The sequence below is a fragment of the Magallana gigas genome, chromosome 10, assembly GCF_963853765.1.
Source record: "Magallana gigas chromosome 10, xbMagGiga1.1, whole genome shotgun sequence".
In the NCBI taxonomy this organism is placed as follows: domain Eukaryota; kingdom Metazoa; phylum Mollusca; class Bivalvia; order Ostreida; family Ostreidae; genus Magallana; species Magallana gigas.
The window spans coordinates 30472156-30499421 of record NC_088862.1 but is presented as its reverse complement, the minus strand read 5'-3'; the positions used below and the strand labels follow the sequence as shown (position 1 = coordinate 30499421).

At 34.5% G+C, this 27266-nt stretch overlaps 1 protein-coding gene across 5 annotated transcripts; it reads left to right on the top strand.

Annotated features, from left to right (window-relative positions):
* Positions 1–2202: 2202 nt before the first annotated feature.
* Positions 2203–27266, top strand: LOC105342978 (uncharacterized). 5 transcript variants are annotated; one of them, XM_011450116.4, is made up of 4 exons: positions 2203–2344; positions 5629–5869; positions 23923–23991; positions 26771–27266. In XM_011450116.4, the coding sequence occupies exons 2-4, from the start codon at positions 5654–5656 to the stop codon at positions 26813–26815; spliced, it is 330 nt and encodes a 109-aa protein (XP_011448418.1). In that variant the 5' UTR covers positions 2203–2344; positions 5629–5653; the 3' UTR covers positions 26816–27266. The 5 variants fall into 5 exon arrangements, with proteins under 5 accessions (XP_011448418.1, XP_065928911.1, XP_011448417.1 ...); XM_066072839.1 differs by lacking the exons at positions 2203–2344; positions 5629–5869 and adding an exon at positions 8763–9059; XM_011450115.3 differs by lacking the exons at positions 2203–2344; positions 5629–5869 and adding an exon at positions 14396–14726.

The following is a 27266-nucleotide window of genomic DNA, read 5'->3' as shown; positions in this document are numbered from 1 at the left end:
TACATAAAGGAAAAAAAATTAAAGCAATAAAGGGCTGGAACTGTTTGGTTTCGTCCGAGGATTGATCTTATGATTCTCCATTTTCGAAAACATTTTTGAAATCTTTTCTTTTTTTAATCTCGTATGTCAAAGTCGTAATACCCAACTTCTTAAATGGTCGGGAAAATTATATCATAGTGCTTATTATCATACATAATACTAAACAAAACCATCGTACATTAATTAAAATCAGACCAAGCAAATTAACCAATCAGGTTTGATATTTAACGGACTCCAACTGAAACAGCAACTGGATGACAGATTGTCTTGAATAACCAATAAGAGGCCCGATTTGATATATAATGGACTGGAATTCAGACAGCGATTGGATGGCAGAATGTCATGTAAAACCAATCATGGGAGCGTTTTGATATAACGGACTAACCAAGGCAGCGATTGGATGACAGATTTTAAGGTGTATACTATATATAACCAATCACGGGAGCGGTTTGTTATATAACGGACTGTAACCGAGACAGCGATTGGATGCGGAAAATTCTGCACTTGAAAAATGATGTTGATTGGTTCATTCATATATAATTATAATGAATTAGTCTGTTACCAGTAAGGTCAACGAGATCGACTTATCGCGATCTATATCTAGATCGATTTATGGTTTTTAAGTATTATATATATATAAGAAAATGGTAAATTATTTTTGGAATACAGTTATTACATAGATTAAAATTGATTTTATATTTTTTGGTTCTGGGCTATGTATACACCCCCTCCTCCCCCACCCCCTATCGATTATCGTATATCATAAGATACTTGCAAGATGATATGATAATTTCATAGATTGTATAAGTTGTATATGACCTCCATGTTTTACAGAAGATCTGTAAAAAGCCAACAAAAAAAGGATAACAGGTAATATAGAATATATACAAACAGTATTGACTATTAATTGACTATACCTATGGATTTTTTAAATTAATTACTATCATATAAGAAATACCACTTTTCGCATTTTTTCTTTACATTTTATGCGTGTGACGGTCAGACCGGTTCGAATACCGCCCCAGATAGCTCATCTGGTAGAGCACCTGACTAGAGATTCAGGGGGCCCGGGTTCGAATCCCGGTCAGTATGAGTTGTCATACGCTGTGTGATTCTTGTTAAAATTCAATTAAGGAAAAGTTTTAGGTTCAAAGGTGAAGTTTTGTCATCACGAGTTTTCACCATGATTCGCGAATTTACGATTTTTTTGGAAATAATTAATGAAGTTGATAATTATATTAAACGCCCGGTTTATCGATTGGTTGAAACCTACGGCGATCGACTGAAACTGACAGGACTGAAATCTACACGCCCCTCTTATCGATTGGTTGAAACCTACAGCGACCTAAGAAAATCACGAAATAATCATGATGAAGTCATACTCAAATTCCCATGGGGGACGATTAGGCTGTTTCTTTTAAGTAACGTACTGATGTACATTTACAGTTATTTAGTTAATTTAATTTTCTTTAGGCAATCAATTTATTAATTTGTTAAAAGAAAGCTGTAACTATAAATAATAGAATGCTTTCTTTGATGATCCATGCGGCATATGAAGGTAGTGATCATTGCAGAAAAGTTACATAACCCACTAACGCGGGTTACATGTATTTTTCTGCAATGTCGCCTCCTTCATATCCCACATGAATCACAAAAGAGAGCATTTTGTTTCCTTTCATTTACACCCGTTTTCCGCACACATGAATTTCTAGTATATTGAATAAAATGGCTATTATCAAGATTTTTAAGAAAAGACGCAATATATATGTTCCTTATAATGTAAAAATTATTGATTGGCCCTTAAAATGCGAGTTTACGGCCCAAATTAATTAACTTATTTCCAATCTTTTTCATTCAAAAGCTTCATTTCTAAGAGAGTCAGACGTGCATTCAAATTATATACTTCATTTTTTAAACTTTTTAGAATTGCCTGTACATAAATTAGAAATTAATAAAATTAAATCTATTTTATTACCATGTCGCGTTTTAATCCACTTCTAATTTATTACATGCATTTCAAATAAAGTTTACAACAGACTTTGAGTATTTAAAACAAAACAAAAATTTGCATTGTATTATTGGTATCTCTTATATATTTCCCCTTTGGTACACAGAGTACAGTGAATATTGATATCAAGAATTCAATGGAATGCAAAGAAAATGCTTCTTTTTCTGTACGAATTTTTCTGAAAGTAGCAAATTTTCGAAAATAATTGCCGCCTTTTCATGCATGCACGGTAGATTCTTTGTGACGTAATATGAGAAAAGATATGACGTCAGATTTGATGTGATCATTTGGCTGTCGGTAAGTTGTTTCCACTTTTCAGTATAGGCTATATCATATGAAGTACACTATACATTCATTCGAACAATTATCAATGCAAATATTCAGTGACTAACTTTGATGATTGAAAATATTCCTTTAGTTTACAAAATGCTCAGTCAATCCATGCTTGTCGATATCATGCATAGATTATAATCTATATAGATTATGCTACCTGTCAAAATCTACGTTTGATTTACCTTAGGCTTTAGGCACGATAGTACATTTATCACAGCTTATTATAGCTTATTTATCAAGATAACTGAGAAGTAAGCTCGACCAGTGCAAAACGGTGTATGGTGATTTCCTTCTGTGTTCCCAAAGTGTATGTTGTATTTCAAAATTTATTCAAATACACCAAAATTTATCTCATCAAATAGTTAATAGACAGAGTTTAATCCATACTTTTAAAAAGCTGTCTCAATTAATTGCAAATAGGTAAGGGCATTTTTTTGTCGTTGTAGTTTTGGAGTCTGTATTTTTTTCTATTTTGTATTTTGATATTTCCAAAGGTTGGAGCTTACCCGGCTACCTAAGTACAGTATCAATTGAAATAACAGTTTTCCCGGAACTTATATAGTAAAAGAATTTTCTTGCAAAGTTCATACTTCGAACTTTGCAAAAATTACGCTTTGTGAAAGCTCATTAAATTCTAAACTTATCACTAAAACTATACTATAATAATTTTGGACGAATCATACAGTAAGTATTGCAACCCATCCTTAAATTAAATTATTTGATCAGGTGGCCAACCAAGTTCATATCCCGGTGAAATTTTTAACTTGCTAATGAATTTGATTTTGAATTCCGGAACATCTTTGGCACGCAATGATGAATTGTGCGCTTATCATTGCAGTAAAAAGGTTCAAACTTTCGCGACATGCACAATTTTCATTCTTTTATATATAGAAATGACCAAGATAAAAAAAAATTTAACCCTGGTGTCTCTTCAATAAAATAACACCCCCCAAAAACTTCGTCGTAAAACACTCAAATATAGGCCAAATCATTACAAATAGAAAATCTATAAATGATTTTTTTTTATAGACGGGCTCAGACCATTTACATGTACAATGTATATAAATTATATTTTATAGTTGACCCTGCTATACTTTGTCCCGAGTTTTTGCTTCCACCACTTTTTGCTTGATATTTCAATGATAGTAAATACCTTTGTGCTCAAACTACGTTTATCCACTTTATAATATGAAAAATGTCAAGATTATCTGTTTTGAAACGCCCCCCTCTACCGCTTCAGGTTTCAATGCACATTCCAAAATTGAAAGTCTACGGAGAATCGGAGATTTTGCATTGCATCAGCCATTAATAAGCCCGTATGATAATGTTAAAAAATTGTGCGAGGTATCCCGAGTACTTCCGAATGAAGAAAAGATGTAAACATTTCCCATTATAAATCTCCGTAAGAAAATTGTTTTCGTTCCCGTGAAATTTTATGAGTGAAAAGGGATAATTGTTCAATGAAGATATATTGGAGATCTATATTCCCTTTTAACAATTTCAACTGTATTTCTTTCACAGGTATGTGTAATTTTATTAAAAATCATCCAAAGCGATGGAAGTAATAACTTGGGACAGAATATATTTATAATCTGCGATCACCATATGCACATTTTTTATACTTAACGAGGCCGGGTCTAATTAGTTCTGCCCTAGATTTTTTAATGAAATTTTTTACCTGAATTTCTACTAATATAATTATTATTTTAAGATTAAAAAATAAAACATTTACCACACCGTTTGTTTAGGGGGTCATCTCAAAGTTTGTTAATCTTTAACATAGGACCCTATATGGGATTTCGCTTGAAATGTATCAATTTTGCACATTTTTTAAACTTCTGCCCTAGGGATTTCTTTTTCTGTTCTACATATTAAAGTTATTGCTAAAAGGCATCAAATGGTCAAATAAAAAAAACCTTTTACCTCCTGGTTTGTTCCAGGGGTCTTATCAAAGTTGATTTTTGTATGCCCAATTTCCCAGATTTGTCAAATAATGGCTATTTTTTATTTGAGAAAGGCGGAAAAGGTGATCTTTATAGTATTATTAAAGCATTCAGACATATTTAAGTAATAAAAAAATATATAACATCACATATTAAGATTCATTAATATAAAATACATGGTTACTGTCTTGAAATATATGAATTAAGCTATATTTAGGCGGGTTAAGAAAACGTGACAGGGTTAGGCCTGCTGAACCCTCTTCACGTTTTCGACCCGAGCCCAAATATAGCTTATACTTCGAGACAGTTATGTTTATTCCACAGTATAACATTAATTTTACGCACTAAACGAGCCATTTTCAACAAATTTCGCTGAATATCTGCAGTTGAAACTATCACGCCATGGCGTCAACCAAGCAAAAAGATGACGTCACAATACAAATGAAACGCTGCGCGAAAGCGTGCGTACTCGTTCTGTACTCGGCCTCGTTAATATCAATACTGGCGTGCGACCAGTTCTCGCCGAGTACCATTTCTCGCCAGTACATTGTGACGTCATTTTATCAACTTATAAAATCATAGACGTAAAATGACGTCACAGTGTACTGGCGAGAAATGGTACTAGGCGAGAACTGGTCGCATGCCAGTAATGATATTTTCAATATATAGAGTACATACATATTATGCTTTATAAAAAAGATAACTTCACTGGGAAATGAACGAAAACGGATATTTTTCATATTTTTTTTTTGGTGAAGACTGTGATAAAGTTACAAACCACCAAACTACTGTGAAGAATCTGGGATTTCCCCAAAGATTGCATTCAAGGGACATAACTTTTGTAAAGTCTAGAAACTTTAAATACTAAGTACTAGTATCAGGGCAAAATTTCCCTTGCATGTGGGTCCGGTAAAACGACCCATTTCCAATTGAAAATTGACAGTTTATTCCCATAAAACTAATAGAAAAATTCCAACTAACTTATTGTGTTATAAACATGATATAGGATGCGGAATTTGTATCTCTGCTGAGTGATACACCGTTAAAAATATATCATAATGTGTGTCAATTAAAATATCCCAGTGTTCTGTTAAGTATGGTTTATTATGATGAAAACATTAATTAAATGATTAAACATGTATGTAATACGCTAATGAAAACGAAGAAACCTGTATATAATATTTTTTTGGTTAACTTCGTTGGGTAATATTTTGCTCACGAAAAATTCCAAATTGAAAGAGTAAAGGACCCTGTACCATAAAGGGTCAATAATGTCCTGTATATACTACGAATCCTTACATACAGTGTCGTCTGCTACTGAGTCTTCAAGATGGGATCCTGGTCTAACGGCTTGTGCGGTTGCTTCAACAACTGCTCCCTCTGTCTGGTCACGTACATTGCGCCATGCTACACCGCGGGCAAAAATGCAGACGCCACGGGGGGCAGCATGCCGATGACATGTCTCGCTTACTTGCTCTTTGCCCCTGCCGGCATCTTTCTGGCCGCCAAAGCACGTGAAAAGATTCGTGAGCAAAAAGGAATTGAAGTAAGTTAATGTTTGGAATTTTTCAAATTATGTACATCAATGATTAGATGCATCATTTACGCGTGCATAGGCGTCGGAACCGGGGGGTAATAGGTATACTACTAGCCACCACCCCACCCCCCTCCCCCGGATTAGGAATTTCATGTTTTTGGGGAAAAAAAATTTTGGTAGGTAAGAATTGTTTTGGGTATAAATAATAAGTATACTCCCCCCCCCCCCCCCCCCCCCCCCCCCGGATTAGGATTTTTCATGATTTTGGGAATTAGGTTTTTTTTGCTTGTCAAGATTTCTGAGGATTAGTCTACCTCTCCCCCCCCCCCCCCAGACACCTTCAGTTTGCTTCCTACGCCACTGGCGTGTATAATTATGTTTGAATATTTCGTGCTCTAATTTCCTTTCTTTTTGTCTGGTGTTATTTTTTAAAATATAATTTTTTTTTGATAAGTGGGCGAAATAATTTTTAGTTCATTCAGAATCTAATTCATAGGTCCGCTTTTTAGTAATCGAAAACTCTTATTTTAAATTAGATGATAAAGTTTTATCATATGTTTTCAAATATTGCAACTTGACTGTAACTTTTTCCCAAATGTCTATGAAAAAGCCCCAATCACTTGTTTCTATAACAAAAGTTCGCTGAACTTTTTTTTATACAGAAACAAGTTCCCATGGAAAAAACCTATATGACCTGGGAAAAAATGTATGTGACCTGCAAGAATAATTATACCCCCCGCAAACAAAGTTTGGGGGGTATATAGGAATCACCTTGTCCGTCCGTCCGTCCGTCCGTCCGTCTGTCCGTCTGTCTGTGCAATCGTGTCCGGTCCATATCTTTCTTATGGAGAAACATTGGAAGTTCTTACTTCACAAAAAGGTTGCTTAAGACCTGAGGGTGTGTCATGACCTTGACATAAGGTCATTAGGGCAAGGTCAAGGTCACTGGCAGAAAAAAAAATGCAAAATTCGTGTCCGGTCCATATCTTTCTAACTGAGAAGCATTGAATGTTCTAACTTCACACAAATATTGCTTATGACCAAAGGGTGTGTCATGACCTTGACCCAAGGTCAATTGAGGAAGTTCTAGGTCATTGTTTCAAAATGCTAAATTCTGTCTGTGTCATGTCTTGTATTAATGGAAATATTAGAAGCTTAAATTTGACACAAATCTTGCTCTTCTCAGGCCACATAAAATTATTTTTTTAGATTTTCATTCCCGTCTCTCTGAAAATGGCCTGCCCCGATGAAATTTTTTTTTTGGGGGGGGGGGGGGGGAAATATGTGGGGAAAAAATTGAAAAACATCGGGCTTAGTATACCAATAATTCAAAATGTTTAAATATTAAATGGCTGCTTGACATTTGGATTTCGTTTGATTCGAGTCATGGTTGTTAACGGAAGGATGCAAATGTCCTCATGCATTAACAGTTAACTTAAAATAAAATGGAATGAAAGGATAAAAATGGGTTTGTTTACTCCTATTAGCATTAATAGTTTTAAAAAATAGAGAAGTTGTTATTTATAGAAAATGGACAGTAAAATAGATTCATCCAAAAAAATTTTTATAATAGCAAAAATATATGCGTTATGATTTTTTTCTTAGCGGGGGGTATCAATTGTGAGCTTGCTCACAGTACCTCTAGTTAAACATGTAAAGTCTAAGTAAAGGTCTTTATGAAATTTTTAACTTATTGGTCTTTCAAAGATAGGTGTTTAAGTTATCCTTTGAATAAGATTCGATGGATACTGATTTGATATCCTCAAACAATATTTGAAGACTGCATGTAATGTATAATATTTGTATTTTAACTCTAAGGGTTCTTTGTCTTGAAAATATCATTATCGTGATGAACTGATAGTCAGCTTACTATAAATTTATGCATATGCATCAAAACATCTTTCCTTCCATGACTTAGCGCTCACACTGTGACAGGCTAAATTTAGCTACAATAAACAACAATGCCCTGATAGTCTGCTGAATTGATCATGATTTACTCAATCGCAACTTCTCGGGCCTTTCCGGCAGGTTCGGATAAATACTTTCCGAACTTTGCCGGAAAGGCCCGAGAAACTGCGATTGGAATATACTATAACTAGAATTATCTCCCTTGCATTGGACTTATATGCATGTAAAATGTACAAATTACAAAAGACTAGAAGATTATACTGTTTAACACAGACCATTTCACTTAAAATGTACAACAATTCTATAGCAAGTAAATTCTGTTACTTGATATTGTATGTTACATTTTAAGGAAGCATTAATTTTTCATTATTGAAGTCCGTAATTGAAATTTTATATAGTCGACAAGGCAAGAAAAACAACTCTCCAACATTTACTTTGTAACTGATACAACGGAAAACGGCTTAATCTTATTAGAATTATTCCGCATGGCGCAATAGTACAATTATCGTACATGGTCGGTGAAAGCTCGAGAATGTTGAATGTTTAAGGTTGAGTGTAAAGACTCTCTCTCTCTCTCTCTCTCTCTCTCTCTCTCTCTCTCTCTCTCTCTCTCTCTCTCTCTCTCTCTCTCTCTCTCTCTCTCTCTCTCTCTCTTTCTCTCTGGCAGTTTTCCTTTCATTTCAATAAAAGAAAGCAGTGGAACATGAAAGAGCAAAAACAAAAGAGGTAGAAAAGTCAATATGAATAAGGTTATCATGTAATACTTCTCTTTAAAAAGTACTACTGTTATGCTGTATTGGGGGGTAAATTCATAGTGACCAAAATGGCAGAATGAATAAACCGAGGTGACGAAATCTGTCAAAAAGACCAAAAACTAAATATGACGTCATCAAGTCTGGATGAACCATATTTTTAGTTTTAAAAAATTGTATGCTGTGCAACAAAATCGAAAACAGTGACTGTGTAATCATTTCTTCGGAACAATTCTAACTGCTTTTATAAAACAACAATGGCTTCAAGGGATTTTGCAGACTTCCCCGACCGAAAGTTGTCCTCAGAATTTCGCGGTAAATGGAAAGTGTCATTGTTTGGATGTTTTGAGAACCCGGGACTTTCCTTGCTCACGTGCGTCCTTCCCTGTTACACCGCGGCTAGGAACGCCCGCGCGGTGGGAGACCACGGTGTGTCCGTGGGGTTACTCTACTTCCTGTTCTGGCCTTACGGCGTGTTCATCGCCGCAGAAACACGGAGGCGGATCCGGGAGAGAAAAGCCATTAACGTGGAGGATCCTGTAAGCTATAGGTTATGTCCGTCTATTATTACGTGTAGGCTTCATTGTTCTTAAACCATTATAATTACAGTAAATTTGTGAGTTCTTCGGTGCCCATTTTCGATTAATAGAAAGGCTCAATCAGAATGATTTGCCCCGAGTTTGAATAGACAGCTATCTATTTTATTTGCCCGAGTGTAAGGACTATAAGGAAGGGAGATACTTTTTGGAAATCTTGAAATAAATTTGTAAAAGGGTTTTCATTACACACTTTATCCATATAAATGCCTTACATTGCTTAAGTTATCGGTAAGTACATGTACTTGTATACTAGTATCACATGGACAGTAAAATTGCGACCCTTCCACCCCCACCCCTTCCTTTCCGTTTTACAGTAAGGTTAAGTTTTATCTTATTTTGACGATATAGTTATATATATAGATCTAAATACATGTACATGCATGCATCCTGTTGGATAAATATACACCAAATTCCTGCATGCATGCATGTTGACAGCTAAGATTAAATAATTGATACTAATAAAACAGTATTATTCTGTTTATCTAAGGTGAAAATTTTGTCGATGGTTATCAAAATATTGATCTGATGTGAACAGATTATATTGGCATTCAACAACGAAAAAAAATAGGCGCTACAAAATTGAATACATTAAGAAAAAATTTTACTATGAATTGACTAAAGAAGAGGTTTTAGGTTTCTATTGTACAATGAATGTAATAAAACACGGTTATTTATGAGTTATGGGGAGAGCAGCTCGGAACCTGTGTGTGTATCCATGCAAGGTCATCTTTTGCATTGTTTGTCAAGTATTATAGTTGTATCGTTAGATATTTATGATCAGATAAATCCTGTCCCTAAACGTCGCAATAAGCGTATCTAGCCAACCTTGTCAATAGGAATCGACCGAAATTCAATCAATATTCATTGTCTTTATTAGACCAGCAATAAAGCAGTGTTCACTCGATACTGGATAATGGATATGCTACTATAACGCTTAATTAGTTAATTATAAAGCAGACATCTTCTCTATTGAGACACGTGAATGATACCATGGATTTATTTCGGTGTTACAGCTCGTGTGCATTATTTATAAACGTGAATTGTCCTCCGGCAATATATATACCCATTCCTTAATATTATAATACATACATCATATAGTTAATTCTATTCTGATATCGCCATGTCCGCCATTTGTTTCCATCGCATGTCATAACGAAAACATTGATGGTCATAAAAATGTTTATAGGGTACACCACTTATTTTTTTTATAGAAAGCGATTATAACTTCAACTCAAAATCAATTCGATTTGTTTAAATTACACTATCAATATCTCAGTAAACTTGGTACAAATATATACATGTATTCTAGTGCCATGTTGTAAATTTTTAATTTATTGGGTGGGTGTACATACAAAATTTACAACATGACACCAGATTATACAATATCGCTAACAAATTGTCAGAGGTACAGCATAAATTATAGAAAATCGTTATCTAAAAAAATTGTTACGTAACTCAGTAAGTATAAAAACACACAGCTGTTTCAGACTGTTAAGCTTGGAAGAGACAATGGCTCGTCCATATTTTAATATCCAACTCTGAGGAAATTTGATGCAGCAATTGCACGGAAGCATGACCGAGGTCTAAGTATAGCTGTTGTCTTAAATGGATTTTAAATAAACCTTTCATCCAAGTTTCATAATTTCTGAACCAATTTGTTTCATTCAACATGGCTTGAGTGTGGTGCATGGTGTTTTTCTTTTTCTTTTCTTTTTTTTGGGGGGGGGGGGTGGGGGTTGGGGTGGGTGGTCTTTTAAAAGTTAACCAGCATTCATGTCGCACTCTTTGGTCTTCATGTTTGTTTGAAGAAAATGTAATGACCACAGAGTTTGATAGCAACTTTTTCTCTTTTCAATACTAGTATATCAGGAAAGAAGATGGGTGGATTATACGTGTAAAATGCCCAAACACGGTTGGACAAGCTATTGAAAAATCAAAATATCAATAAATCTTATATTTAAAAAAACCCATTTAAAACAATAGATATTTAACATATCATTGATTTGTAACATATAAATATGTTTTATACTTTGAATATGTTGACTTAAACTTGCAGGCGTATACGTATCAAAACCTGCAAAAAGTTTTAGAACTTCAAGGCATTTTCTTTCATGGAGTAGGTCTGTGCTCCATATTTTTCTCATAATCTAAATAAGGTTTAATGAAAAACAAACCGATTTCAGTCAACAAAAATGTGAAGAGATGACCCACTATACATTAAAAATATCATTTTGTGTCCCAACACTTGAACGTTTTGAAAAAATAATACAAGTCCGTAAATTCGTGGCCAAAGTCACACATAGTATTTAAACTGCATACTTTACTGTGTCTGAAATGGCTCAGTTGTTAGAGCACCTGGCATAAACTAACCTTATATATCTAGGATTTTTATGTTAAGGGTTCGATACCACCTAAATTTAAGACAATATTTTATTCTTATTGTTTGTTAAATATTTTAAAAACTGAATATAGTTAGAAATTGCTTTTGCAAACTTGTATTATGATATAATTGAATGGATTTAATTGGGAAAAAATATATTCAAAATGTATTTCACGACTGAACTGAATGGGCATTTGCGCTGTCTTATCCCCCCATCTTCTTGAGGGTTTTAAAATAGACAAAGACAAAGTTACATGTCATTGAGATCAATGAATATGCAGTCAAACACGGTCAGCTCGGCGGCAGTGATTGACTCAACGGAAAGGTCAATGTTTCTTTTAAAAGGTTGAAAACTAAAACACTATAAAAGTTTTATGTTTATGGCCGGCTTAAAAATCATCTCTTGAAAATCAAGGTAGACGTGATGGGTAATTTGTTGATCACGCAGCCTCCCTAGGATTAAGAAAAAAAATCTGGGGGAATATTTGCATTTTATCAAATGAATGTACAACTCATGCACACCGGATGCGACATTTCAGTCCTACATGTCATGTTTAGATGTTTTAAGATATTTTGATTACTATCAGATTCATCTATATGAAATGAGAGTTTGAGCTTAACAATCATAAGCAACATCGGAGTCTATGTGCCTTATTATGTCTCAGGCTCATACCCCCGTTTTCAAGTGGAAGAAAGGGGGGGGGGGGTGTACACATACTTTGCCACTCTTGTCGAAATTCTCAATGCTTAAAACAACACATTTTTTTTTTTGGGGGGGGGGTGTTACATGTACAACACACTTTGAAAAATTACGCACTTTGAAAAAAAAAATTCAAAGTGGGTAAACTTGGTCCAAAACTTAACGCATTTTGAAAAAAATTTTCAAAGTGCGTTGCCACAGGGGTGTACAATGTGCTTAACCCGTCAGCTACTCCCCCCCCCCCCCCCCCCCCCCCCCATGTTGACATATTTATCTTGCATGTCATCATATTTATCTTGCATGTGGACATATATGATAGAAAAATAACAGAGATATGCCACCATAGTAAATAATAATGTTTATTTACAGGAAATCCTGATTCCAATGATTATTGTGGAATAATGCTAATTTTTTTAAACAGAAAAGATTGTCTATTATTGAAAATGCTATTAAAAAGTTTGTCAGCGCAACTTCTCTGAAACTGCAAAATAAAATTTTATAAAACTAAATAGTTAATAAAGATAAGATGAAAGATGTGCATATTTGAGGACAAATGATGTACTGTTTATTGTATTCCGTGCATTCCACATGTGTGAGTAGCCATCGTCGTGGTCATTTAAGGTAGCTCGCGGGTTTACCTGCTTGTGAGAAAACCTACCTTGAAAATTTGTCCACGCGATCCATAGGTTTTATAGTTTTATTTCTAAAATTTATTTAAGATTCGTCTGCGCGGTAATAATGTTATCGTGTTTCAAATACAGTGTCATTGATAAAATCAAGCAACGCCATTTCAATGAAATATATAGTAAAATGCACATTTTAACCGAGAAACGCATTACAAAACTATGCTCCAAACTTTTAAACAATTCAGACGAAATTAATCATACTCAACACAAAAACAGAGGAGATAATTATGAATCAATTCATAAAAAAATATCAGTATGTGTTCTCGGCCAATTTTTGGCAAAAAAACTATAAAGATTTAAAAGATTTCTCAAAACCTTATATTTTCATTACGACGTTAGCCTGACGTCATCATTTCCTTACTTCTTAGAACACCAAAATTGAAATGCATTTATTGACAAGACTAGCTATTTAACACATTTTAGAACATGTTAATGCTTATTAGACATTATTGTGAATGTTATTTAAAAATGCAATTAATGTAAGGCTGTAAAGATACAGAAAATTGCTATTTTTGTTTTAATGAAACTCTGAGTCAATCAATGCAAAAATAAAATGCCAGGCAACTACTGACATTATAAGTAAGTAATCGAATAAAACAGTTATCTCAAGCCAAAAGAAATTTAAGAATTTAATCGGTGGTACAGATTACGGAAGTTATAATTGTAAAAAAAAAAAAAGCGAAGTTAATGCATACATTTTATTTTAAAACATGACTTTAAATGGAAGAGTTCTAACGCACACTCATTCTTTATCTTTATAGAACAAAATGTGACAATGTATGTGACATCTTTAAATTTATAGCACTTGATATTATAAATCTTTATATAAACAGTCATAAACCGCATATAAGCTTTTTAAAATATTTTCTTTTATACTTCTAAATATCTCATTTGTCATTTTAAAATAAAATTATGAGTTTACTATGACGGTCAACTCTTAACGTCGATTCCTATTGTGACGTCAGCAAACCCGCGAGCTACGTTAAATGAAGGAGAAGCGATTTCTACAGAAATGTACTTAGTATTATCCTAAATAACTTAAATATATTATATAACTACATTAACTTAATTCTTGCATGCACTGCAAGTTCTTCAAATAGCAACCGACTAGATGTGAGATACTGATGCGATACCTGGCATTGATTGATTACATTGTCATTTTGTATCTTTATTCTGTATCTTCAAAAACAATCTAGATCTTTAGACAATGGTTCTCGTAACTTAGTAAACTAACAGCTAATTGATATAACCCAATGTAAAGGTCACACTGAAGTTGGATGGTCCTGTTGCTCATTTGGTTCAAGCCAAGTGGATGATTGGACACGTCAGATTTTAATCGCGAATGTGTTTTTTTTTCATCGGTAAACCCATTTTTTATAGGTACATATATAATTTGTCACGTGACACTTTTTCATAGGCAGGTGTTTTTTAGTGGTCATTACAGTCACGTGACATACTTGAATACGGGTATATGCTTAAAATATATAAAACAAAGATTTCTGATTACTCTTCAATTAACTCGTGGATCGCTAGACTCGGGTGTGTTCACGTCTGCCAGTCTGTGATAACGTAATTATCTATCCAACTGACTTAGTCACTATTCATCTTATTGCTTATAAGTCAAAATGGGAGAGTGGTCCAACCCCTTTTTCGGTTGTTTCAATAACTGTACCCTGTGCGTCCTGAGCACTTTTGCGGGCTGCTACGTGGCTGGAAAGAACGCTGAGGCCGTTGGCGATGATTGCGTGACAGTGGGTGTGCTGTACGCACTTATCCGCCCAGTTGGTGTATTTCTCACTGCCAAAACACGTGAAAAGATCAGACAGCAAAAAGGAATCGAAGTAAGTTTTACCCATTGACTTTTGAGAAGAAAAATCATTTTGAACAGAAAGAAGATGGGTGAATAAGGCGTACAGTAAACTGCCTATATGGGGATAGATAAGATACTATAAAATTAAAATATGAACAAATCTCATGATTTCTTTCTAAATTATTGAAAACAATGTATATTTGCCATAACATTGATTTATAACCTTTAAATATGTTAAATATTTAGAATAGGTTGATTTAAACTGGCGTATGCGTGTCAAAACCTCCAAATAGTGTCATTTTTAGAACTTCAATTCCTTTTCTTTCATTGAGTGGCTCCATATTTTTGTAATAGTCTATATAAGGTTTAAAGAAAATCAAACCGATTTCAATCAACAAAAACGTGGAGAGATGACCCACTATACTATAAAAATGTCATATTGTATCCGAACAATTGAACGTTTTAGAGAAATAATACAAGTCCGTACATTCGTGGTTGAAGTTGCATTTAGCATTTAACAATGAAGTTTGTTGCGACTGAAATGGCTCAGTGGTTAGAGCACCAGACCATTATTGAGCTAGGGTTTTTAGGTTGTGGGTTCGATACCACCAAAAGTTTAGAATTTATTTTTTTTTCTTATCGTTTGTTAAAATATTCAAAACTGAAAATAGATAGAAATTGTGCTTTTGTAAACTTGTAATATAACATCATCTAGTATATTTGGTTGGAAAAAAAAATTAATTTGAAATTGTTTTTACGACAAAACCAAATGGGCATTTGTGCTATCTTGTTCCTCGATCTTCTTTACCGCCCTCCCCCTTTAAAAAAAAAAAAAAAACAAAAAAAACAAAAAAAACAAAAAAAAAACAAAAAAAAAAAAACAACAACAAAAAACCCACAAAAAAACCCCCGAAACCTGCCCAGAACGAAGTGGGAGACAATAAGAAAAAATAAATTTTTTTACAATTAATTACATATACATGTTTAGCAAAATGATATAAGATGTACTGTATGTACATTGTACAATTATTTTCGCACCGTGTTATTTCCGTGTTAAAATCTACTAATTGTTGAAAGTAGACTTTTTGGTTTTACACTGTAAATTACATAAAAATTTCATTAACTGAATTTATTTAAGGTGTTTGTTTTCGCAGAAAAGACTTTGTTGATAGACCAATCCACGCTTTACAAAAGTAATATCCCTTGACCGCCATCTTCGCTAACCAAGAGTTTTCGGTCCACTTCGCTCCCAAAATGGGGAGTTTATGGGGAGCAAAGTGGACCGAAAACCCTTGGCTAGCGAAGATGCTTGGCCGCCATCTTTATGGAAAAACTCTTAAATTTCTCACAGTAGCCTTTGAAGTTCAGAGGTTTGTAACTTTATCGTTTGGCTATAAAAAGAACTATATATGATAAGAGTTATATTTAGCCCCCATAATTCACCATTTTTTAAAGTGTTTCGGGTACAATAAAATGTTATGTTATAATTTAGAAGAGTTGATATAAAATATATTTTTCACATATTTGTTTGATTTATTTGCACTCACTTGCAGTTTATGACGTCAGAAGTGACGCTATTTCTCTAATTCAATCAAAATCAATCGAAAATTGACATTTTTCTCATCTTTTTACGAATGGGAAATACTGAGCGCGTGCTTGAACCAGGGCAAATTTTTTGTCACTTATTAGACTTGGCATCTCTGATTAAAATATTTTGTTGGTTCAAGCATGCACTCTATGTTTCCTGAAAGAAAAACTGTTTGAAAACAAGCTTTTTTATGCTAAAATGCAAAAATGGCGGGAAAAGGTTGTCTTTACAATGCCGTATTTCTAAATTATTTCTAAATTATAGGCACTTGAATCAAAATGAACATTTAGCAAAAACATCACATATATCTGTACAAAGAAAACAAAGAATTACAGTAAAATAATGATATTCCTTTTAGGGGGCCATTTTAGGCCCATACCATATATTTGTGTCCGTTATGTGTTTTGATTGCCCCAGGATGGGGCAGTCAACACATCGAAGAAATAAATTAAATTCAAAGAAATACATATTGCTTGTATAAATAATAGACAAGAACTATTTGACGAGGCGTGGGAAAACTGTAAGAATTTATTTAATATCTAGAGCAACTCTCTCTCTCTCTCTCTCTCTCTCTCTCTCTCTCTCTCTCTCTCTCTCTCTCTCTCTCTCTCTCTCTCTCTCTCTCTCCCTCCACTTATCAAGTTAATATTATGTTTTATAAATCCCTGAATAAAAAAATAAAATCAAAGAGATTTCATTACCGGAAGACCAAAAATTTGGTTGCATAAAGAACGAGAAAGTTTGATTTATTTTTTCCTTTTGACCTTTGAGTTGACCTGCAAAGGGAAACAACCTTTGGAAATTGTAAGTTGAAGTTCATAAGCAATATAACCATCTTAAATGATATCCCTTGATTTAACCGGTATTCCAAGTGTTGATCAAGGAATAAGGAATCATTCTTTAAGTATTATGAGGTGATAATTTCGGTCGGGGCATGGTCAAATCCAATAAAGCCCGAAGGGCTTTATGATAGATTTGACCACGCTCCGACCGAAATTACCACCTCATAATATTCAAAGAATGATCCCTTAATACTTATATTAATATTATTACCAATTTGTACACTTTAAAACAACATTATTTAAAAACCATTCTTTATGTAGCACATGCGATGTATCACTATGCAGCGCAGCCATTGCCATTTTCGGTTATGCTATAAGACATGCCCATTTTGTGTCACTCATGTTTGATGAAGTTACTGGGTTTTAGGGTTCAAAATTGATTTACAATGTTGTCACAGACAAAGACGGATGAAAATGTAAATATAAGCCTTTCATCTCCATATCCTTGTCTTTCTTGGTAGAAACATGATTGTACATTGTTATCATAAATTCTGACCACGCCGTCACCAACTTTCCTCAAGTCAATACTCAGCCTTAAATACTGAGGTTTGACCTCAAATTTATGCACTTTTCTTTACAGGATTTGAGTTGAGGAATGAGTTGAGGGATTAAACCCGGCCCCGCCGTTACCAACTTACCTCAAGTCAATACTCAGCCTCAAATCTGAGGTTTGTCAACCTCAAATTTATACACTTTTCTGTATAGGATTTGAGTTGAGGAATGAGTTGAGGGACGGTGGAACCAGGTCTTATTGAATTTTGTAAGAGGGTTTATTTCATGACCATACGAATCTCCACAAAAAAGATATTTGTTTTAAGATATAAAGGAAGATTTAAATTTTAAACCTAAAATATTCTGGTTTTCCCCTTTCTAAATAATGTATTTTATGGATTAAAATCATATGATATATAAGGTTTATTATAGTAAATCTGATTGTTCTTTTATCGAATAGTCGGCCTCCTTAACAAACTACTAACGAACAATTTCTGTAAATTATTACGGTCTTTTCGGCTAAAATCTGAAATATAGGATAAAAAAAGACCATAGAGTGATGATATCCAGGCACGTAGTATCGTTTTTTAAAATGGGGGGGGGGGGGGGCAAACTCATCCAAAAAATCTTGACAAGCAAAAAAACAAAAAATCCGGGGGGGGGGGGGGGGCAGCAAGTTTACCTTTCTTTACCGCTCTTTACTTCCTTATTTTCAATTCAATTTTTTACATGGCCCCATAAAAGTGGGGGGCCAACTCCGTGTTCATTCAATCTTTTGTATGTAAATTTAAGAAAAATCATTGCTGCGCAAAAAAGTTGGGGGGCCCTGCCCCCCCCTCCCCGATGCCACGTGCCGGATATTGTTTTTTAATTTCCCTGTATACAGTTTGTTAAATATGTGATCTTGAAAACGCAGAAAAACTTTGACTAGAAGGAAGGATGGATGGGGACTTTGTTTTATCATTTCATCAATGTAAATTCTTATCAGACAATATTTTATCTACCTCCTTTTCCGGTTTTGTACATGCAATCATATCCTAATCATGGAGGATGTTGCCACATTGCAAAGGGGGATAGAGGGGGGAGGAGGGGGTTAGAATGTCGTGTAGCCTTTTATGTTCAAATTCCCTCTCCTAGTTAAAAGGCCATCCATGTTTAGAGTTTATCAGATCTAAAGATCTAAATCATGGATTGCAGAAACAATGGAAACTACAGCCTGCTTCAAAATGTTGAAGGGAATTATATTGCCAGTATTTTTATAATTCTCTGTTTCGGCGTTCATTGCTGAACATTCGGCACAGTAACAGCTTACTCCAGACATGGGACACTGTCGATATTCTCTGTCCATTGTCTGTCGTATTTATTATGTAACTCTTCTTAAAGAATGCCTAAACTTAATTCATAATGAAATATTGCTATGCAGATTTCTTCTATGCAAATCGGTTTTTAAAATTCTTAAAGCTACCGGTAATTAAAATATCCAATTTCTATGGTGAAAAGGGTTTGATAATTATGTGATCGGTTAGCCTCATTATATTTAAATATTGGAAATATTATCATAATTTTGATTGTATATTACCTAGCCTATTAATGAAATAAAGATTTTTAAATGCGTTACACTTTTAAACTAAACAAATCTATGCCATGACTGTTCTTAGGGATATAGGTAAATTATTTTGAGAAAGGAAAACAAAAACAAATTGAATTTTCTATAGTATAGAATCCTTTGACGTACGTGAATGAAAAAGCAAATCACTTAGAGTTCAATCAACTTGTTTTATGGCAGAGATCATGAATATGATGCAAAATTTTCCTGTCAAGGTTCAAAGATGATAATATTACCGCAAAAAAGTGCCCCTTTTCAGGGTTTCATAAGATTGAAAATAATATTGATTATTAATTGAATATAATATAAAACCAAAATCCAAAATTATTATTTAAAAAGAAATGGCCTTAGGATTAAGTTCACCGAGAGAATCACAATACATGTAAATATCACCCCCCAAAAACCAAAATAAATATCAAGCATATAAAATCAAAGATATAGCAGCCACATATAGCATAATGTAAAGTAGGATCTTACAGAAACCAAGGAACAACTTAGCACCTATATCCACAGCAAAAGAACGGGTGCTTTACTGAAGCTTTTTATGAAAAAAAAATCACGGAACTTAACATTGTATTAGCGCCCTTTTCATGACAAAAAGACCATCAAATCTAATGAATTTCGCCAAAGATAGGGGATAAGACAGCGCAAATGCCCATTTGGTTTAGTCGTAAAAAACAATTTTATATTTTTTTTTTCCTCAATAAAATCTATTTGATAATGTTATAATTCGAGTTTGCAAAAGCAAAAGATAATGTTATAATTCGAGTTTGCAAAAGCAAAAACACAATTCCTAACCATATTGCCTTTAGATTTGGTGGGATCAAACCCACAAGCTAAAATGCCTAGTTCTATAAGATTATCTAATGTTTGATGCGCTTTTTCCCCATCTTGTATTGCATGTCTGGTGGTCTAACCACTGGGGTAGCCACAATATATACTGTAATGTAAAAGCCCCATTTTAAAATGAAATTACAATAAAAAACAAAGCAAAGTAAAAAAAAAAATGATTACCTTTTTTTAAAGAAATGAAGTGTGTAGGCCTATGCTAGTATACCGAAGTAATTTTTATAGGAAAGCGACAACATATCATAATGCAAAAGGGCTTTTTTTAAAGAACTGTTATGATAACTAAACCCAAAATATGATATAAAGTCATCATTTAATAAAATCTCCGTATTATGATATTAAAAAATCACCATATCTTTTCAAAATATATGCACGCATAACCTATATTGCAAAACCAAGTCCCTTTGTTTAGGAACCGCAACGTTTTATACAACACCCCCCCCCCCCCCCCAAAAAAAAAACAGCCAACAAAAACAAAAAAAACAAAACAAACGGAAAACAAAACAAACAAGCAAATTCCATCAGTAATCAGAGTTGGTTAAATGGCAGCATTACCTATTTTGAATGAAAGATAAAAATCTTTGCAGTCCTCTTCTTCATCCATCCGGAGAAATTTTGCAGATCTTACATTGATCTGTTTACGTGGAGATAAGAAAAAACATCAAATCAAATCAATTTTATGGAAATACAGTTATCTTTGAAAAAAGAAAACAACAAAACAGAAATTAATGATTTTTTAAGGTCTGACCTGCGAGCGAGTCTCTAAGGTAAACAAATAATCAGTTCGAAACCCATTGCTCTATCGCAATTGAGATCAAATTCGAACATATTCAATTACATGAGATTTTTTTTAAAGATTCGCGTACATCATAATTCTCATTAAAGTAAATACCGACCTATCGATTTCACTGAGGCCATTGGAGGGTGGCTCCAATAAAATCAATAGCGCTGCGCTCTGAATATTTTACATCAAGTTCTCGAGATTTGTTAAATTTTTAAGGATCAATGAAGCCCTAAATCCTTGGATAATTCAATGGGGAAATTTTTTTTTCATTAAAAAATAAGCGATGTTTCGTGCATATTCAAGTATTTACTTTCCAAAGATCCATTCATTCCCAGTTCTATTCCGGCTGGATGGTTGGTTAAACAAGCAATTATTTTTAAACTGGTGTTTTTTTTCCCATATATACATTTTTTTCACTGGATAAATTAGTCACGTGATATACGGTTTCCAATGACAGTTGGGGTATAAAGCATACGTTTTCTGGTCGGACCGACAATCTAACAGAGGGGCTAAAGCCAAACTCTTCCTTGATTCTTGTCTGTGATATTTTTTATAAAATCCATCAAAAATGGGAGAGTGGTCCAACGGTCTGTGTGGTTGTTTCAACAACATTACCCTATGCCTCATCACCTACGTTGCGCCTTGTTACACGGCCGGTAAGAACGCTGAGGCCGTGGGTGACAGTTGTATGATGGTAGGCGCTCTGTACGCTCTTGTTAATCCCGCCGGTGTGTATTTTGCCGCTAAAGCACGTGAAAAGATTAGGGAGCAGAAAGGAATTGAAGTAAGTTGTGGACTAAGCTAGCATGTGTTTGGTATTATTAGTAATTTTTGTGATACCACCCCCCCCCCTCCAAAAAAGAAAAAAAAAAGGCCAAAATGAACACCCAAAAAAAAAAAAAATCAAGGCAAAAAAATAAATCAAAATTTAACATTTAAAAAAAAAAAAATTTAAATTAAATAAACAACCCCGCAATCTCTTGAATATCGGAGCAAAACAAAAATTAATAATAATAAATAAATGATGTAAAAAAAAAAATTAAAAGAAATTCACAAAATATTTCGGATGTTTTAACAGAACCACTTCCAAATCCTAAACCTCAATTTTTTTTCTTCTCAAAAAGAATGTGTTTTCCAACCGTATTCACGAATGAAACACTTTTCTTTTTAAATATAGAGATTGTACTTTAAAAAAATTTATCAAATTTATCCCTACCAGCCAAAAGCTATCGAGTATACTTGACATCGCAAGGCGATTGAAGTGACGCGTTCAAAAGTTGGGATCTTTATTGTTGCATGAATGGATATATATATCAGGATTACTTTGATTCAGTTTTGATTACCTGTGTTCATTTTTGATGTGATTATACGAAACGGAAAATATTGCCTCTCTCTCTCTCTCTCTCTCTCTCTCTCTCTCTCTCTCTCTCTCTGATAAAGGCGCTAGCCAATCAACAGCTTACTATGTATCCATCCGCCGCCGAGATTAAGCGTGAGGAAAGAGTTTATAGGGAATAGCTTGTCGCTCTCAGATAGTGACGTACACTCGGCCGGGTAGCAGTGGCATTGACGGACTATATATATATACACCACACACGTGATATACTGTGAATAGCTCAAGATGGGAGAATTCTCTAACGGTTTGTTCGGCTGCTTCAACAACTGCACACTGTGCCTTATTACTTATATCGCCCCATGTTACACTGCTGGGAAAAATGCTGAGGCGGTCGGGGACTCGTGCATCATGGTCGGGGCTTTATATGCCATCTTCCCCATAGTCGGCATCTACTTTGTCGCTAAGACTCGCGAAAAAATCCGAGAGCAGAAAGGCATTGATGTAAGTTCTTATTAAGCTACGCAACTACAAACACCTTATTTGTGCATGCATTTAATCGGGAGACAGCTAAACTGACAATTTTAATGATTATTTGACATCTGTGTAAGAGAAAAGAAATAATGGGCGTTGGCAGTGTCAGAATGACATTTCCGATGTCCACATCAGGCTTCTTTTTATCATATTTTTTTAAAGTTTAAATTCTTTTGCTTGTAATAAATTGAAGTTGGTAGATATTGATGAAAAGTGAAAATTTATCTAAACTTTAGAGCTGCGTGTATTTTTTTTCTCTGGTTTTAATTGGCGAAATTCTCGTTTGCCTTAAGGATTTTCACGTCAGTGGCTTTAGCTGTTAACTGGCTTTCTGGGGGTACACGCAAGGGTCTGTGGCCTTATTGTCACGGTTCTCTTACCATGGGGAATGACAGTAAAAGCAATTTTAACGGGGTACATTTCTACATTTGATCGCCTCGTTGACGGCAACTTCATTATATGTCGCTAGTTTTATTGTTATCCGGCGTTATATTACACTTTACAATTGTATGTACTAGAGAGAGAGAAGGAAGTAGTTTATGTAATTTCCTCCATCCATTGATGGTGGTATTTTTTTTCTCCAACTCCATAGGCTATTGTTGAATGAAAATATGAGGCGCTCCAACAATTACACACATTGTAATGTGTGTGAACACAGGGGTTGCCGAACAATTCAATTCATGTACGGCCACATGTAGATCCAACGCAAGCCACTTTTTTATTTAATCGCGAAATCATTTTTGATTCGACGCCTTTTAATATATATATCAATCAGCTTTATCGACAACGCTAATAAATGCCTACCTACAGAGAAACTTTCTTTTTACAACTTGACAATAAGTGTGTTATGATAAGAAAGATTTATTGCAGAACTTGACGCAACTTTTTTTCTTATAATCCCATACGGAAGTTCCGATCTCTCTCTCTCTCTCTCTCTCTCTCTCTCTCTCTCTCTCAACGTTTTGAAAATCTTTGCAGAATTCATAAAAATTTTGAATAAATTTTGCACAGATTTCAAATGAAATAATCTTTTTACAAAACCCCATTGATAATCGTGCCAGTGGTAAATGTTTCGTCCATAATTACCATTTATTCTGGAATGTGTATATGCATACACGGATCAGTGTGTGTACATTTACTTAAACCTTATTAAAGTTTTATTTAAATCTAAATTTTAAAGAGTTGTCTTTCCTTTGCAGGGCGGATTTGGCAGTGATTGCTTGGTTCATCTCTTCTGTCCACTTTGCGCCCTTGTACAGGATGCACAGGTTAGTACTTAAAACGTAGTATTCAAAAACGGATAAGTACTTATATCCGCAGCCGGAACAGTAACCGTATTACAAGTACATGTATATTTCTTCCGCGTTGGAGATCCTTGAATGTACATTTCCCTGGAATATACGTCTTAACTTCTACACCCCCCCCCCCCCCCCCCCCCTCCACTGAGGGTTAAACGTCAAAACCTTGTCGACCTAGAAATTTAATAAATTGGAGATAATGCAATTTCAAACAACTAAGATAGTGGCCGAAGTTCAAGTGGGGCGAGGAAACCCCAGACGAGTTGAGATATGACAGCAAGAACATTGCTGTTTATATATACGTAAAATTATCATAAAAGCTGTTTAAACACAAAGAGATTATTGGAAGTATATTGGAAGTTCAATAAATGCCAAAAATTCAATGATTTTGAACGTGGAAGTTTATATTAGGCATATAACGGTTAATCTTGAAAACACGGAACGTATTGTTTTCTCATAAGCATGTTTTAAAACGTTTCTTAAGTACCCGTAATGCAATTTTGAAAAAAAGCTCAAGGATTTTATTTTTTCAGCTGAAATTTAATGTATGCTAGAAATGAAAACAAAAACTGGGCCCTACCCCACTCCATATATCGATGTATACATTAATGTTTTGTGTACGTATAAAACCATTCCCGAAAAAAGGTCAAGTAGCGTATGTCTAAGCCCCTTTAATCACAGTAAAGAAAAAAGTTTCCAAAATAACCTTGGTCCCAAGACTATGAACAAAGAACAGGCTTTAAAAACCGCAAGGTTGTGTAATTTACAACAGTGAATATGGTTGTTTTCAGATCATTTTGAAATCTATAACTATTTGAAATCTTAGATAATTATGCTTGTTCTTTTTCTTGATCTTGGGTCTAGATGACTATTGCAAGGCCCTCTTCGAAGCACAACTCATTAACGTTTCAATGTTTGTCGAGTTTGGAAGTTTGACAAACCTCGGCAGTGCCACGACCTCATAGATACCAAAAAGGCAAAACTCGGCGAATTTCATTAAATTTTCACCCGCATTAATACAAGCATATATAAACTTCGAGGTAGGCGTGACAGGTTGAGATAATGGTGTTAAAGTGGGCCCAATAAAATGAAGTGTGGTGATGGTCTGAGGACCAGATTTTTGCAAGCTTTAACATGCTAGGAATTTTTGTTCGACCAAGAACACGATTTCCACTGTAGAATTTGAATTATATTATAGACTTCACTCTATGCATATTTAAATATGTTAATTTGCCCCCCCCCCCCCCTCCCCAGTGAGTATTTTTCAACAAAAAGAAAAAGCAGAAAAAAATTCTTCCTTTCTTCTTTTTGTTAAACAATATTTAATATGATAGGGTTAGCCTTCCGTCTCCATATATTTTTTACAACAAAGAAGAAAAATAAGCAAAGATAAAAAATCTCCCCTCCTTGTTTGTGAATCGAACTTCAGTTTCAGAGAAATCTGACATTGTTGTACTTAAATCAATCAGACGACCCGATATAACCTAACCAATATTTGTTTTACTGAGAAGGATATACAGTCAAAACAAAATAACCTTCAGATTTAAAATCTCAAACAGATAATTCGCTCCTGAGGCTGAACAATGGATTCAATGGTGACTTCGCTGTTTGATTCCGTATAAGGGAAAGCGACATAAAAGGACATCGATCGATTGGATTTAGAAATGACACGTATTGATGTAGGGAGTGAACACTAGGATCTGACACACGGTTTGTTGTGGTGACGAGTAAACACATTCAGAGCTCACCATGACTGTAGTCAAAATAGAATATAAACAGACGCAACGAATGCCAACTCGAACATTTTTTTGCTTTGTTTTGAAATTCAGGCGAATTTGAGACAACGTTCTCACATTTCAGCTGTTGCTAATTATGATTCGATCGTTTGCATTCAGTCTTTGAACCATGACGTTCTTGAATAGGAAAACACCCGCAATATGTATGAATATATACTAGGCTAATCGTATTCGAACGCCTCATTAATACACAATGAGATCTTGATAGTTTTAATATAAAGGTGCTTAAGAGTGTCTGAGAGGCTGTGGCCATTTTTAGACTTGATTAATCTCCTCGAGAAAAAAAGTTATGTATATAGATATAGGAAACTTTACATCAAAGCTAGCATGGATGAAATTTCACGTTTATAAATAATAGTTCATGGTTTTAAGAAACATATATAAGATTAAAAGGTACACAGTCTAGCATCCTTCAAAGAAGTATTGGCGTAACTTTAGCAATATAGCAGACGACAATAGGCAATACTAGAACTGGGATGGTAATTAGGTCCTGTCGTGGGTGTCACCTGTTCTTTAACCATGGCAACAGTAACTGGGGTGTGACAAACGCAGTCGACTGCTGTCTCTCCGACTGCTCGGGGATCTAAGGGATGAGACACACACACACAGAAAAAAATAACAAAAGACGTGCGAAGACCTGGAAACCGTTTCGGCTGAAAGATCGCTGTCCAATAGGGCGTGCTGAATTATCGCTGGTTGAAAGCTCTGGTGGTTCAGCACGGTCGTGCACAACGAAACGTGTCTTCATGAATACTCAATAGTAAAATCTTAACACTTTTCCCGAAGCAATGTACATGTACTTGTAGAAAGATTCGGTGCCAATTCAAGCATGTCGCATTGTCAGAATACACGAAATCATTGAAGGTTTTAGTGAATATTTTAAGCAGAGTTTTACATGTGTATTGTTGTATTCACGTTCTATTCTAATCCTTGGTTCTTTTGTTCAATTGTAGGAAATTCAGCCGGCAGCTCAGGCAGAATCTATGGCCAGGGAATGAAAGCTTCTCTGTGTTTTAAGATTAACGGTGACATTATTTTTTTCCAAAGAACTCGTTAAATATTCCATCCATTAAATCTATGCTCAATCGACATAGATACACAATAATAGAACAATGTGTTTCTAAGCACCTGCTGTTTTGCGATCATCAGATTTGAACGTTAGCAGACTGCCTTTTTGTATTACCTTTGATTTATCTTTAAAACAAAAATCGAACCTCATTCTATCTATGTACATATATATTCATATATATGTTTGTACAAAAGATCAATTTTAGCTATACTTTTGTCACCGCAAGCTCAAAATGCATTGATATATTTTTTGTGTTTATCATTGCGAAATTATTTTTCTGTTTTATATTGTATATTTTTTCTATTTCTTGTGTAAATAATATGATGAATCTATCAAGATAAATTCGGATTGAAAGAAATTAAATGATTTGTTGATCGTTA